Source organism: Anser cygnoides, chromosome W (assembly GCF_040182565.1).
Source record: "Anser cygnoides isolate HZ-2024a breed goose chromosome W, Taihu_goose_T2T_genome, whole genome shotgun sequence".
Classification (NCBI taxonomy): Eukaryota; Metazoa; Chordata; class Aves; order Anseriformes; family Anatidae; genus Anser; species Anser cygnoides.
The window spans coordinates 4,961,042-4,976,376 of NC_089911.1; the positions used below are offsets into that span (position 1 = coordinate 4,961,042).

The 15,335-nt window shown below is 51.7% G+C and overlaps 1 protein-coding gene across 7 annotated transcripts in view; it reads right to left on the reverse strand.

Moving 5' to 3' along the window:
• The window catches only part of LOC125181522 (uncharacterized), an 18,000-nt gene continuing 2,665 nt past the window's right edge, over positions 1 to 15,335 (reverse strand). For 3 of the 7 annotated variants that reach the window (XM_066987531.1, XM_066987533.1, XM_066987535.1), the window contains 17 exons: positions 14,760 to 14,902; positions 13,163 to 13,311; positions 7,694 to 7,773; positions 7,364 to 7,489; positions 7,057 to 7,136; positions 6,628 to 6,739; positions 6,212 to 6,301; positions 5,284 to 5,388; positions 5,002 to 5,157; positions 4,689 to 4,843; positions 4,179 to 4,326; positions 3,408 to 3,545; positions 2,812 to 2,988; positions 2,009 to 2,164; positions 1,745 to 1,852; positions 1,301 to 1,403; positions 701 to 1,039 (listed from right to left, as the gene is read on the reverse strand). In XM_066987531.1, coding sequence (XP_066843632.1) covers positions 840 to 1,039; positions 1,301 to 1,403; positions 1,745 to 1,852; positions 2,009 to 2,164; positions 2,812 to 2,988; positions 3,408 to 3,545; positions 4,179 to 4,326; positions 4,689 to 4,843; positions 5,002 to 5,157; positions 5,284 to 5,388; positions 6,212 to 6,301; positions 6,628 to 6,739; positions 7,057 to 7,136; positions 7,364 to 7,474 — 1,839 coding nt within the window. In that variant the 5' untranslated portion in view covers positions 7,475 to 7,489; positions 7,694 to 7,773; positions 13,163 to 13,311; positions 14,760 to 14,902 and the 3' untranslated portion in view covers positions 701 to 839. The other 4 variants (XM_066987532.1, XM_066987529.1, XM_066987530.1 and 1 more) reach the window with 4 other exon arrangements.

The window sequence follows — 15,335 nt, forward strand, 5'->3', positions numbered from 1 at the left end:
CTTCCTTTTTCCACCTTTTATTGCTGAGTGTGACATCATATGGCATGGAATATCCCTTTGGTTGGTTTAGGTCAGCTGCCCTGGTGATGTTCCTTCCTCACCTCTTGCCCATCCCCAGCCTGCTGGCTCTTGGGGGATTAGAGGGAGTCCTGATGCAGTGCCAGTATTGCTCAGCAGTAAACACAACACTGGTGTGATACCAACGTTCTTCTACCTACACGTGCAGATCACAGCAGTGTATACTCTCCCCCTCCTTCTTCACTGACCTTGGCGCCTGCAAGGCTGTTTCTCACTCCTCTCACTCTCCCAGCTGCTGTGTAGCAGCATTTTTTTTCTTCCCTTTCTTAAATATGCTCTTGCAGAGGCACAAACAACATCGTTTATTGGCTTGGCTCTGGTCAGCAGCAGGGCCCTTATCTAACATGGGGCATCTAGATTCTTCTCACAGAAGCCAACCCTATGGTCCACTGATACCAAAACCTTGCCACGTAAACACACTACACAGTTTTATAAAGACACATTTTTTGCAGGGGAGCTCGACAGACCCCTGGCTTTTCAGGGCCAGCAGCACAGTGCTGCGAGCCAAGTCCTTTGTGATGCTGGCTGCTGCCTATGATGTCTCAGGATCTCGATGGTCCCAGCTGCCAGGTGACGGATCCGCTCATGGGCATCATCTTCCAAAGGCTGGAGGGCTGTGACAGTAAGAAAGTGAGCAGAGATGAAACCCATCGACTGGCAGAGACCCCCCCGGCATGCCTCCAGACCATGCCAGCCCCACCTGTCTCCTTCCCTGGCCACGGGGAGCAAGTGGGATAAAGGGATCAGCTGGAAGCGGCTGCTCAGGAGCATCCCACATGTCCCCCCACATCCCTCTGCCACTGCAGCATTTCCCTGGAGCAGGGCAAGGCATGGCTGCACACTGCGTGGGCTCTGCCCCCTCTCCACTGGGCGCAGCACCCCCAGCACCGCCCGCACTCACCTTGGATGAGCTCATTCAGCTTCTCCTCACTCTGGATGCCAGCATGGTAGACAGCAAGCCCTAGGCACAGTGTTACGGTCAGAGCCTGCTTCCCAGCACAGCCCCATGTCCAGCCAGCCTGGCTGCGTCCCCTCCAGCTCCCCGCCAAGGACGGAGCCTAAGGGGGGGCTTGAGCAAGGCACACACCAGGCCCACCTGCATGGGCAGGGGGCTGAGGGAGGCACAGGGCTCCTGGGGCTACAATCAGGGGCTTCAGGGCCCACAGGGCTGCGCCTTGCTGCCAGGGCAGGGCCCAGACAGGGAAGCGGGGCCTGGACTCACCGATGAATTTGACAGCCTTCTTTCGCAAGTTGGCCTGAGCATCCTCCAGGTATGGCAGGCTCTGCTGCAGGTATCCGTCCACCCTGCTGCTCTTCTGCTTGAGCTGGAGAAAGCACAAGGGCGCGGGGCTCACATACCCTCCCCAGCCAGCCGGACCAGTCCCTCCTGCCAGCACCCCCCTCCCCCTTTCCCCCAGGCCATCCCCAGCTCCCAGCCAGGAGCTCTGTGGGGCTGAGGTTTGGAGAGAGTTAGGAGACCCTCCTGTCCCGCTGCCAAGGCCCAGATGGGCTAGGGTCTCCTCCCGCATCCTGGGGGTGGGGAAGGCAGGGGGGCCTGCAGAAGAGCCCTTGGGGCTCTGTGCTGGAGGGAAGGGAGCCACAGGGCAGCTGCAGTATTGTCCCTTTGGGGCCTGGGGTTGGGCTGTTGCTGTATGTTTCTCCTTACCAAGTACTCCCCAGTAATACAGGTTTCTGCTTGCTGAGTCTGAGTCAGCTGCTCAAGCTGTTTCCACTTCAGGAACTTTGCACAGGCAAGTAGGACTACTGCAGAGGCCTGTGGAGAAGCAGAGGCAGGGAGGTGGCACCGCACACACATCTCTAAAGTGTCTGATTGCCTGCTGCCCTGCCCCCCCCCCCCCCATGCCCAGAATACCCCTCTGGTGTCAGCACACCCAGTGCCCACATCAACGGCCAGGTGTGAAATCTGTACCTTGGCCACGCTCTGAGTCTCGTCACTCATCCGGAAAAACAGTGGAATAAGGGCCCTGCGCACAGTTGTTTTCATTGCTCCTTTTTTCCACCACACCACAGACTCCATCAGGTCTTGGAAGAGGAGCATGGAGAACACTCGCACCTCGCTGGACACCTGTTAGGGAGGACAAAAGGAGGATTTCAGCAACTGCCAGCCTCCCTCTGCCCGTGGGGAGCAAGGGACGTAGGGTGGCAGTTGTGAAAGGCGATGTGTCTCCTTTTCTACAGAAAGGAGATGGGGGCCTATGCAAAGCAAAGCACCAGGTTTCCAGCATCGGGTGCCTGTGCCTCCCAGCAAGCCCACATATACTACCAGCTGCACCAGTCATACCAAAGCACAACTCTCCTGGGAATAGGCAAATGAGGAGAGATATATGGCTGGCCTTTGGTAAGGCCTCTGGTGCATGCTCCGCCAGTTCAGCCTCTGCCTTTCTGCCTCAGCACATGGGGAGGTCACCTGGTCCTGCCTGGCACTGGTGGTGGAGGCAGCACTTGATGGTCTGAAAGCAACTCTTGGGGGGCAGATGGTTTGCTGAGAGGCTGGGCTGGGCCTCAGCACATGGGCCCCGAACCACCCATATCTATCAACCTGACAGGGAGAAGCCCTGTTGGACTGCAGAGCCCAGAAGACAGCCCACAAGTGCCCAGAGGAGCAGAGAGAGAAGAAGGCCCTGCCCGAGTGCTGCCCACAGGCCTGGGCTGAAGGGCAACGCCATTGCGGAGTGCCCGTCTGCAGGGCTCAGTCACCCACAGCAGCCTTACGTTGTTAAAAAGAGGCAGGAGTCTCTCAGCCAGTGCCAGAGCGATGGGGCTGGCCTCCCTCTTCTCCAGATGACCGATCACGTTTTCGAAGACAGTCAGGGCCTTCTCAGTGATGTGCCTGTTGTCATACTGCAGAGTCTCCATGACTTCTGGCAGCAGGACCCGCACTTCCCTCACCTGTGCAGAAAGACACCATTTGTTTTTAGTCAAGAGGTGAATGGCCACCCCGGCCAGGACGCTCTGGTTACAGAGCACCAGCCTCCTGCTCACTTCCTGGCAGCTGCCATGGGAATCTCACCAGCAGCCTCCTGGCAGGCAGTGGCCATGGACATAGTGATGGGGATGTGGGGAGAGCAGGGCACGGGAAAAGGAGGTCAGGAGAGCAAAGGCTCTGCGTCCCCTCCCGAGTCAGCCCCTTTGCAAACAGCCCCCAGGAACCCACTTGGAAAGCTTCTGGAAAGCTCCACAGGCAGACACCAGGCCCCATCACCACCATCACCCCGCCTCCTGCCTCCCAGCCAAGCCAAGCCATGGCGTTGCCTCCTGCCCCAGCACCAGGCTGCCAAAAGGTCTTCACTTGGCCAAATACTACTCACCGCTTCACATCTCTCTGACTCCATGACAAGGGCTCTGAGCGCCAGAGAGAGCATCGGCAGGCTTTGAAGCCTCAGACACCTCTGGAGGTACTTTGACTCGTAGAAATCCTCTGGTGTTCGACGCCCACGGATCACTCTCTGAAGTGAACACAAATGGGAGAGGTGGGTACACCCGCAGCAAGCCCCGCAGCCTGCAGCTCCTGGCTCCCCTGGCAGCTCAGGGCAGGGCATGAGGGACACGCAGCCTGTCCTGGAGCAGCCATGCCTGCAGAGGACTGTGTGGCTCCTCCGTGCCCTGCGCCTGGCAACACAGAGCATCCTTCCTTTGCCTGCTCCTCCTGCCCTCTGGCTGTCCGCAGCCTCTTGCTGCCATGCCTCTGAGGAGCAACAGACCAGCGTGAGCTGGCACAAAGCAGGCACTGGAAGCAGGTGGCTACAGGTGCCACTAGTCCCTGGCCTCACAGCTTGCTCAGCCCGTGCAGAGGCCATGGCTCTGCCCCAGCCCCAGCCATTGTCCTGACTCTGCCCCAGCCATTGCCAGGAGCCGGGGTAAAGAGAGCACTGCCAGGAAAGGGGCAGGCTTCATGTCTGAGCACACGGACCCCGCATGGCTGGTGGAGGGGTGCTGGTGCTGGCCCTAACGGGCTGTGTCCATAAACCCCGGAAGAGGTGACAGGTTGAGGAAGATGGGAAAGGCAGAGAGCTGTGATGGTTTTCCTGGGGGGGTACGCACGGCCATGGATGGGAGCTAGGCCTGCTAGGGTAACTCACAATTATATGAACGATGCTGCTGTTGATTGTGTTGGCTCTGAAAAGCTTGCGGCTCCTTCGACTACGGACCACAGCGCACAGCTCCCTCAAGACGGTTCTTGAAATTTTAGCCTGGGAAATCATCTCTTCCCACATGTCCAGGGTAGTGCTGCAAGATGAAAACGCTGTTGGCAGGGCTGCCCTGGTCACAGCGCCGTGACCCAGACCAACCCCGCAGGCCCCAGGCTGTCCTGCAGCCCTGGACCTCCCCACCATGTGCTTAGGGAGCCCTGGGGGACCAGGCTGGGCAAGCAGGAGGGGCAGGAGGGAGCGTGACGGGCTCTCTGGGCTGCCTTGGTCCGGTCTGGATGCTGAGGCCCTGGCTGCCCCAACAGGGCTGGCGAGCACCGTGCGATGGAGGGGCCCACATCTCAGGGATGTCGTGCAGCTTTCCTTGGCTCTGGCAGCCAGAGGGTCTCTGGAACCCTCTCCCAGTATGGAACAGGCCCCGAGGACTGTCAGAGCTGGTACCTGTCAAGTGACGGAAGGTCAGTCAACACGCTTATGACCGCTTGTCTGGGAAACTGGCCGGTCAGCGCATGCAGTACTGAAGTGAAGATGTTCCGGGGTAAAGATGTGCTGTTGCTATTTAGGTTTTCATGGAGGAACCTCAGAATCTTTGGCACCTGGAGGGGACACAGGAGAGAATGTAGCCGCCACTGGACTGCAGCCACTTGCCCGGGGGCCACTGAAACTGCTGCCCAAGTGCTGGGAATGCGAGGCAGGATACAAGCGAGGGATGAAAGGGCTCGAGGGCAGGGCAATCCAGCCATGGGCTGCTTACTTCCATCAGCCAGACTTCAGGGTCTTGGATGGCCACTTCCAGCATGAAATTGGCCCAGTGCTTCTTGTTGTTATCGATGCTGGATTCTCGAATGATCTCAAGTGTCATGCGGACAATGTCTTTTCTATGAGAAGGCTGGATGTAGTTTCCAAATATCTATTGGAGAAAGGAAGGAAGGAAAGGAAGACATGTCACACTGAGTCAGAGAGCAAGGCCTGCGGAGGGAAGATCAGGGGAAAAGGAGGGACAAAGTCCCTGGCTGGAGGGTGTCTGGCTCCTTACCTGCTTCCCGGAAAAAACGTACAGGAAAAAAATAACCTTCCAGATCCTCTCCATGGCTCTCTCCTTTACAATTTTAGTCTCGGAGGTGGTGAATTGCAGCAGCACCTGCAGGAAGCAAAGCTGCTGATCTGCTCTGGGAGCTGACAACTGCTCCAGCCGAAGCAGCGCTGCTGAACTCCTGGCTGGACTTGCACTGTTCATCAGGGATTCCCCAGAGCTGGGGCAAAGCCCTCAGTGGGGCACCAAGCCGCCGGGTCCCTTGACACAGATCCCGTGGCCAACCTTGCAGCCAGGCAAGTAGGTACATTCCACCCCTGGTGGAGGCTCAGCTCCTTTCCCTTCCCGTGCCCTCCCCCAGAACACGGCCCTCTGTCCCCTCTCCATGAAGCCTGGCTTCTGGAGCATGAACTGCCCTGCAGGGGTCTGCAGTGGGGTGGAGATATTGCCAGTGGGAGGCCAGGAGAACAGAGTTTCGGGGCTGGGCTCCTGTGCAGGATGGGCAGGTCCCAGGAGAACTCTGCCCCATTCACACCTGGCAAGGAAAGCACGGGGCACCAGGAAAGCAGGGCGATGGCAGCTCCAGATGCTGCCAGTGCGGTGCACAAGGACAGGGCTCAAATTCTGCCACTGCTTTGCTGCAAGGAGAGCTCTGGGGGCAGAGGAGGCCCAGAAGTGCTGGGGGGAAGCTGTGCTGTGACACAGGAAGGACCTGTGGAGGGCAAGGGACGTTGACAGCAGCCAGGGGACACTGGGGCCCTAGAAGAGCTTGGTGGGCAGCCCCTGGCTCCCCTGAGCGTGCTGGGCACACTCCCGGCAGGCACTATGGTCTCTGTGCACGGCACAGGGGGCACTCTCCACTATTATATGTCACCTCCCTCTAGGGTGAGGAACAGCCCCTTGTGAAGCCCACGCTGTGCGAATTGCAGACCTGAAAGATAATGTTCACCCTGTCCCAGAGGCTGGAGGCAGGAGCGCTGATCAGCAATGTTCTCAGCATGATGTCCAGATTGTTCAGGGTCTGGAAGAAGAACAAGAGGTTGTGACAGGCTTTCAGCAGTTCCTCACGCTGCTAAGAAACTGTGCTGAACTTCTCCTTGCTGCCAAGAAAGGACAGCTGCAGCTCCATGCACTGCCCAGGGGACGCCACAGGGCAGAAAAGCTGCTGTGTGCAGACCAGGCCTCAAGCACTGGCTGCTGCCAGGCGGATGACAAGGGTGAGAGGGAAGGAATGGGGTAAAGCAAGGCTGAGACCCTGCTCTGCAAGGATCTTCAGTCATCTCTAAACACAGGGAAACTGCACGGAGCCAGAGGGATGGGGGCTCCTGTGGCTCACCCAGCACATACCATATTGTAGAGGTGAATGTCCAGTTCCTCTTCCGGAGGAAGGAAGAAGACACTGCTGGAACACGCAGCTACAAGAGACATCATTTTGTCCTCCAACACCATCTCCACCACGCTGGAAAGAGAGACAATGGTGCTGGGATCAGTGCCCCGATGACAAAGGGAAATGGACACGCACCTCCCGTGGGCAAGATTCCCTGTAAGGGATGGGGAGTCCTGCTGGGAGGAGCATCTTCCTCCGCGAGGCTGGCCTGGGCCAGAGGACAGTCCTGACACCTCCCAGCAGAGAGCTTCAGTGCTCCCTACACCTTCTGGGCAAGCCCCGAGCAGGGCAGAGCAGAGGCCCTGCCTGGATGGTGGATGCCTCCTTTCCAGATCTGCCAGGCCCATGCTCTGGGGAAGTGCCAGATCAGCCAGGGACAGGGTCCGTACCTTAAGGCATAGATAGCAAGCATGGCTTGCTGCCGCACCGCTGTGCACAGCTTGTCCCTGGGCTCCTCGTCCAGCAGCACCTGGAGAGCACAAATTGGATGGGACCTGGCAGCCACAGGCACACAGCGCCAGCAGAGCCAGCACTGTCGGCAGGGTTGGCAGAGTCCCGGTATCCCCCGCCAAGAGTGCCCCCCTGCACCTCGCAATGCTGAGGCCCCAGCAGCACCAGTATGTTTGCTCCCAATCACCCCTGCCCAATGCCCAGGGAGCCTCGCTCCCTTCCCCAGCCCGCCAGACGTCCCCTCACCTGGATGTTCTCCGCCAGCTTATTTCTGCTGCAGAAGATGTCCAGGCCCTCTAACAAGCCCTTCTGTTGGGCGGTTGTGCACACAGTGACGATGTTCCTCAGGAACTTCATCTTCTGCACCTCATCCTGGCAGCCACAGAGATACCAAGAGGGAGCGTGAGAGGGGGAGCCACAGCCAGCAGGACCGCAGCATTGCGGGGTGCGGAGCTGTGCGGGACGCCTGGAGGGCAGCAGCTCTGCCCAGCCAGCAGCCCTCCAGCAGCCTGGCAGCAGAGCCGGGGCACGGCCAGGACATGCAGGCACAGCCGCCATGGAAAGGGCTGCTCTTACCCTTTCCAGGTTTCTGACGTAGGCCTCGATGAAGACCACAGCTTCCTCTTCCTCTTCATACACAGGTAGCCAGATAGCGTCTAAGACAGAAGGAGAGCGAGCATTGCTGTAGAGAGGGGCTTAAGGATGAAGCAAGGGAAGGGGGCCCTGGCTTCAAGCAGGGGGCGCGGCTGGCCCCAGCCCTGCCCACCCCAGCGCAGACCCTCGCTCACCAGGCTGCAGCGGCTCCACCTCGCACACCTCGATGGGCTCCACTAGAGAGCTGCTCTCCTGGGAGCTCTCATCCTCTTCCCAGGCCACCCTGGGGCGGCTTGGGGGTCTCTGCTCCATTGAGTGATGAGGGGTGAGGGTCAGGAGGGGGCAGGCTCGGGACTGCCACGGGCAGTGGGGAAAGACGTGGGCTGCACTCGGGGGCTCCTCGCCAGTCCCACTCGCTCCTGCCCTGTCCCCTCGCTGTCCTGACGGACAGTGCGGGGCCACTGTGCCAGCACCAGCTATTGCCAGGTGACACCGGCCTGTGTCACAAAGGGCCTCTCTGTGACCTCACGCCCCCACTCGGTGGGGCAGCACTGCTGGGGCACAGCAAGAGCAACAACAGTGCAGACAGAATGGCCAGGAAGGGCTCAAGATCACTGCGCAGCCACTGTCACCTGTGGCTTCCTGACTCCTGCATCCACCAGCTCCTGCCTGTTTGCGTAGTTTGCACAGCCATTTCCAGCCAGGTTGTCTTGGTTTCAGCTAGGATAGACTTAATTTTCTGTTTTAGACCAGCCTAAGATCAGCTTGACAGCTGATCTCTGCGCGATTTACCAGCTGCCCCGGTAACTAAAGTTTAGCAGCAAGGAAGACTTCTGGCCTTCATCAAAAGACCAACAGAGTACGCTGGACGACCACCCGAGGACTCCAGCGCACATGCAAATAGGGGCGGGAACCTATGTTAATGATTCTTCCGCTACCTAATGAATATGCAAGAGACTTACGGGGGAACTGAAATGAATATGTATATATCCTATCAGTATAAGCACCCTGGTAGTAAGCCTTGGTGCACAAGCTAGGTGGAACGATCCCCCTTGCACCCAGCGCTGCAATAAACATACCTGCTTTATAACTCTCCTTGAGTTGTAAAGTTTCTTTTCTGTGTGTCAGAACACAGTGAGGAAGACTACCGATGACCACCAGAGACCCCCAAAACACCACCAGTGGAAACAAATGTGCATGCGCCAGAGACATTTTCAAATTTTAATGAGTTATGGGAAATAGTATGGATATGTTAACTATTTCTTAGCAATCTGATGAATATGCATGTTTTTATTGTATATAACCCTCGTAGCTTGAAAAAGTCAGCACGCACACTGGGTGGAGTGATCCCCTGTGCATCTGGCGCCGCAATTACAGAATGCCTGGTTTCTAAAATTCCAAACTGATTACTAGAGAGTTTCTTTGACTGACTTTTACAGTAACACCATACTTACAAAACCATATCTCAGAAACTATTAATAATTACACTTTTACCTTTTCTCCTCAAGGAGCCAATGGGGGGGCTGGGAGGGGGTATAAGGGAGGAATACTTTTCCTCCCTCTTCACTCTGCCTTTCTCCTTCACTTTCCCTTCTACTTGAAGAGCTAGTTACGATGGCTCTTCAAAACTTTGACAATCCTTGGGATGTTCAGACCAGCGTGTTCTTATTCTTATGTCTCCTGAATGCACTTTGTGTTTCGTTTAAAATTAAACAACTGCTTAAGAATGCCATCCAGAGATCTGTCCTGAGGCAGGATAGTTATGAGTGGCAGGGAGTGTGGGAGGATAAGGGCAGGCATCTAGAGCAGTGCTTTGTACATTTGATTATTCTTATTCTTATCATTTTCTTCTTCACTATCATCATCACCATCATCATCATCATTATTCCTTCCCTTTTTGGCCTACTACACTGTTTTTATTTCAACCCACAAGTTTTGTTTTTTCCTCTTTGTTTCTTTCTTTTCCCGATTCTCTTCCCCATTCCACAGGGTTGGGAGGAGGGTGAGCGAACGGCTGTGTGGTGCTGAGCTTCCTGCCAAGTTAAACCACAACAGTCCTTTCTGGCACCCAATGCGGAGCCTGAAAGGTTGAGTGTGTTATAAGGAATTTCTTACAAGCATTAGATCAGTTTAATAGTTGCCGATCAAAAGGTTGATTTTTTTTTATGTTGGGTTTGCTGTGTTTGTTTTCAGAATTGTGTTGTATGGCACAGGGACTGTAACAGGGGTTGGAGTTGCCGCAGGGTCTGTCACAGGCGTTGCAGTGGCATTGACTGTGACCCAGTGAGCACAGGCCAAGCTCCAGCACATTGCAGTGTTTTTTGTCTCTTTGGAATTGCCAGGGTGATGCCACACCTTTTTCAAGCATTCTGCCAGCCTTTTAGAATCATAGAATCATAGAATATGCCAAGTTGGAAGGGACCCATAAGGATCATCGAGTCCAACTCCTGGCACCACACAAGTCTACCCAAAAAATCACACCATGTGACTAAGTGCACAGTCCAAACGCTTCTTAAATTCAGACAGGCTCGGTGCAGTGACTACTTCCCTGAGGAGCCTGTTCCAGTGCGCAACCACCCTCTCAGTGAAGAACCTCTTCCTGGTGTCTAGCCTAAACCTCCCCAGCCTCAGCTTGACACCATTCCTGCGGGTCCTATCGTTGGTGATTAAGGAGAACAGATCGGCGCCTGCCTCTCCACTCCCCCTTGTGAGGAAGCTGCAGGCCATGATGAGGTCTCCCCTCAGCCTCCTCTTTTCCAGGCTGAACAGGCAAAGTGACCTCACCTGCTCCTCATACGTCTTCCCTTCTAGGCCATTCACCATCTTTGTAGCCCTTCTCTGGACACTCCAACAGTTTTACGTCGTTTTTTCACTGTGGTGCCCAGAACTGCACACAGTACTCGAGGTGAGGCCGCACCAGCGCAGAGTAGAGCGGGACAATCACTTTCCTCGACCGACTAGAGATGCCGTGCTTGATGCACCCCAGGATACGGTTGGCCCTCCTGGCTGCCAGGGCACACTGCTGGCTCTTATTCAACTTGCTATCAACCACAACCCCCAGATCCCTCTCTGCGGGGCTGCTCTCCACTGTTTTGTCGCCCAGTCTGTACGTATAGCCAGGGTTGCCCCGTCCCAGGTGCAGGACCCGGCACTTGCTCTTGTTAAACTTCATGCGGTTGGTGATCGCCCAGCTCTCCAATCTGTCCAGATCTCTCTGCAAGGCCTTTCCACCCTCAACAGAGTCCACAACTCCTCCGAGTTTAATGTCATTGGCAAATTTGCTCAAAACACCTTCTAGTCCTACATCCAAATCGTTTATAAAAGCAATGAAGAGGACTGGCCCTAAAATGGAGCCTTGGGGGACCCCACTGGTGACCGTCTGCCAGCCTGATGTGGCCCCATTTACCATAACCCTTTGAGCCCTGCCTGTCAGCCAATTGCTCACCAATGATACTGGAGATTCTTTGTGAGCTATCAAGAAAAAAAACATGTTAACAGGAATGAAAATTTGAGTGAGTGACAAACACAGGCAGCTATGCACTAACTTTTATTAAGCTTTCCAAGGAAATGTGTTCCTGAGCAGGATGAGAAATATGATTTAGGAGCTAAGGATAAAAAGATAAACAGCTTAAACTGTCAAGGTGATGGAAAGCACCAGTCTTTTGGCATATTCAGTCCCCCAGTCAGAGCTTTTAGTAAGATTTGGAGTAAAAACCCAAGTCCAAAACAGCTGTTTGTAAACAGTGTCCATTCAAAAAGCAGAAGGCAATTCAGAAACTGGAATAGAAGACATGCATTCCAGCATCTCCCTGTTATCTCACGTCTTCTGCAGAAGATACTTCCTCCACTCTTAAAAGATATCTGGACAACAAGACATGAAGTTAGAATTAGAGAGCAAGACTGTATGTTACTTTAGACCACACTATTCTTTGGAAGGAAGCCATTTCAGTTCAATTAAAATTACAACTACATTACTTCCCTAGGTGAAATACTCTACTTAAACAAAAATGGCAAAATAAAGGAGTATTTGCTTCTGGGTTGCTGCGCACCTCAACATCTTCCAAATTCAAGATTTGGCATCTATGGACCTTCTCCATTTCATCCATTTTTGGCAACACAACTTCTGCAGTACGAAGATTAAAAAGTTGACATAGAAGAGCAAAGTTAGGCATGGATGAAAAAAATTAAAATACTACACATCATCAATAGGACATTTTAATATAGTACACACAAAGCAAAAGTCATTGATACTTAGCCAAGATTTTAGACGCTACCAAAAAATTAGGTCAAATCTTTATTTTTGAGGGAGATTTAAGAACAAACGTTTGAGGATTTGCAAACATACACTGTTTTCAGGTTTGTTTTCCCTCTTACTGAGCACATTAAAAAATACATATATTTAAATGCAGGAGGAAAATAAGAATTCTGAATAACATAGTAAGACATTAGAAAGAATTTATGTCAGCTTTTAATACTACTTAAGTTGCTCTGCACAGTAGCATTAAGTCATTTTTTGTTAACCGAGGAAAGGCTGTTTGCTCTTCTCTTAATAGTAATCTAAGTTTCATGTTGTAGAAAACAATGAAACGAAAGGAAAGGGAATTCTGAAGCAGAAAACAATTGTGGCTTCAGAAACAGAAATAAACCACAGACAGAAACGCGGAATCGCTAGGACTACTTTGCTTTGACTGTATCAAACCGTCCTCAGTTTCTTAAGCAAACGTTACATTCCCTTTTGTAAGTATGGAACAAAAAGTTCATTGAAAATGAAGGCACTTCTGATACTAAGAAAACTGCTGCGTGGGGAAAGTTAAATCTAATGAAAGTCACAGGTAAAGTAATCGTTTTGGTTCAGAAGACAACCCAGAAACCCACTAGGCCCATATATAAAAGATGCTCAGGATGAAGATCTCTCATCAAACGGCAGTCCCACAACTACAACCTCAGTGGCAAATTAAACCAATTGGGCCCAAATTCTTTAGACATGAAGCACCTTCCAAGCTCATCCTTTCCCACACCCTCTCAGTCCAGGCAGACTTAACGAGCCATGACTACCCAATTCCAAAAAAGTCAGGTTAAACAGCTTGGCAATGAGCTACCAGTGTAGGCCAAGGAAAGAGGTGACCGTCAGTAGAGCAATGACGAGAGCACCACCTACGCTCACCAGCTAGGAAAACTGCTAAGCAGTGGAATGCTCGGACCAAACATTCCAAAAGCCTGTGATACCTGACCAGTAACGGTCACTGGTGGCCAGTAGTTACCAGTAGCAACGCATCGCATACACGGGGGCACGTAAGGAAGTCTCAGCCTACACCCGAATATACTGAACTCTCAATGCCAGGAGTGACAATACCTCTCTGTTGTCACAATAAAGAGGCCAATACCGTGCCATAGCACAAAGGCTTGCTAAGAAGGATCATTTTAGTAGGTTTGCAAGAAAAGACGACTTACTTTGTTATAAGTTTGTCAAACAGAAGGGATGGATTTGTAGTAAGGTAACGACTTCGTCGAAGTCTGCAGCTTCGGCTCCAAATTCCCATTTGCTCCATGGGCTCGCCTTGCAGCTTTTGCGTCAGCTCTGGTCCTCAGCGTTCTGGTGACTGAAATGCAGAAACATATAAAATATTTTGAGACAGTAAAGATGGGATTATCTTGATTTCACCGTTGCTCTTGTAAAATGTAAACAAACAAATAAAAAAAAAAAGACGCCCTGAAGCGGACTGATTTTTCTTTAAATACCAAATTAGAAGTCCTTGTCATGACCACTGCATTCCTCTTATTTATCGTTCTGCACATTTAAACTATCCACTTAAAAGCGTGACCTGTAGAGAAACTTTTTCATAGACTGAAAGCTAGTCTGGCAAAAACAAATGTGCAACTTTTGTTCCACGCAGGAGGGAAGTTTACCACAGTTACTTCTTTTTTGGAAAAGCGAAAACAATCAACACCTTTCTCCAAGGTGTTTTCAGTCCGTTTATGTAAAACTCTATCTAACTGTTCAAAGAAGCTATTACATTGTAAGTCTCTTCCTAAGGTGTATATGTTTTATTACCCTGTTTAAGCATGCAGCACTTTCATTTCCTGCATTATGATCTAACAGCTCAAGGAGATAAGAACCGTTTCAAGAGAGATACCCAAATACCAGATAACCCCAACCCATTGCTTTTCAGAAAAAAACTCTGCCCACTGTTTACCATACAGCATCCTTTGGCACAGGTTTGTTGCTTGCACTCTCATTAAAATAGCCAAGAGCACAAGGGGAAGGTAAGAGCTACACCACTGTGGTAGTAGCATCACAGCTAAGATTTAATTTGCTGATTGCCAACTATAAAACTAAGTTTGAGCTTACTAAATAACAATTTACTTTGCACAATGAGAATTTGAATTACAGCACGTGAAATGCTGTATTTCAGGCCCCTTGTCCCCCTTTGGCCCACAGCTGCTAGGACACTGCCTGCAACTAAGGGATTTTTCCAGCCATCAGCAAGTGGCCTCACCGCACCAAGCGTGCCTGTTAACTTAGCATTGCACTTTGGTTTCAAGTCAAACTGCTCAACTTCAGTGAAAGCTTCCAAACATCAGTGGCTCTGTGCATCTCCTCACTGAATTACTCGTTAACTTACGCATACTGTAACACTGTAGTATTCCCTCCTATTTGCAAGAGCAATTTTCAATTATTTTGTGTCCTGCAGACTTCAGAAAATCCACGTAATAGACAAACCTGAGGTAAGGAACAGATTCCTTTGTGCCTACGAACAAGCTGGAATTCACACTGCTCTCTCCCCAAGCCTTCAAGGAATTCATAAAATAGCCTCCTATTTGCACCTACCTCTCTTCACAGAAAAGTCACTGATGAGTGAACGAGCTGACGAGTTAAGAAGGTTCTGGGGCCAAATGAAATAGATGGAGTGACCAAGTGCCATCCTCTTCAGTAACCAGTGCTGCTTTTAGCTGGAGGTTTATCAAGACACGACTCACTGGACGTGCTTTCACTCTTGCTTTTCAATCTATACATTGAACGGAGACTGAACCTAGAGAAATACAATACCTTGAAAAGTGTCCTCTAGTGACATTTTCACTCAATATTGTCATACTTTCCTCAAAGCTAGAGTCTGAATGTGGCAGGATGCTTTTTCTCATTGATCTTAAACAGTGTCCATTGAAACATTCAATACTGCCAGAAGAATAATCCTATGAAAAGAAGGAAATATGGATTTATTTATGTGAACCACGTAGATTCAGATAAAGAAATTCTGCCTCGCGCAGGTTTAGTTAGCTCTCGTGATTTGGTAGTGGGGCAACTAATGGCAGGTAGAACCACTGAACCATGGAACCACTGCTGTGCCCAAGAAAAACACAGAAGAGAAAAAAAAGAAAGAAAAAACCCAGCTTTTAAAACTAACCGTTTTCTTGTGGATAAAGATATATTCTCTGGATAAGCAAAACCTTTCACAAAAACTTAGTGTTTCATGAAAAAAACAAACAAACAAAAAAACACTTAAATTTCAATTGGTCAGAGGAACAGTCAAGCTTGACATTATACATCCTAGAATTAAAATCTCCATATCTCCATACCTTGCCAAATATGTTTATTAGGAGCTCTCTCCAGAAAAGAGCAAGGGTC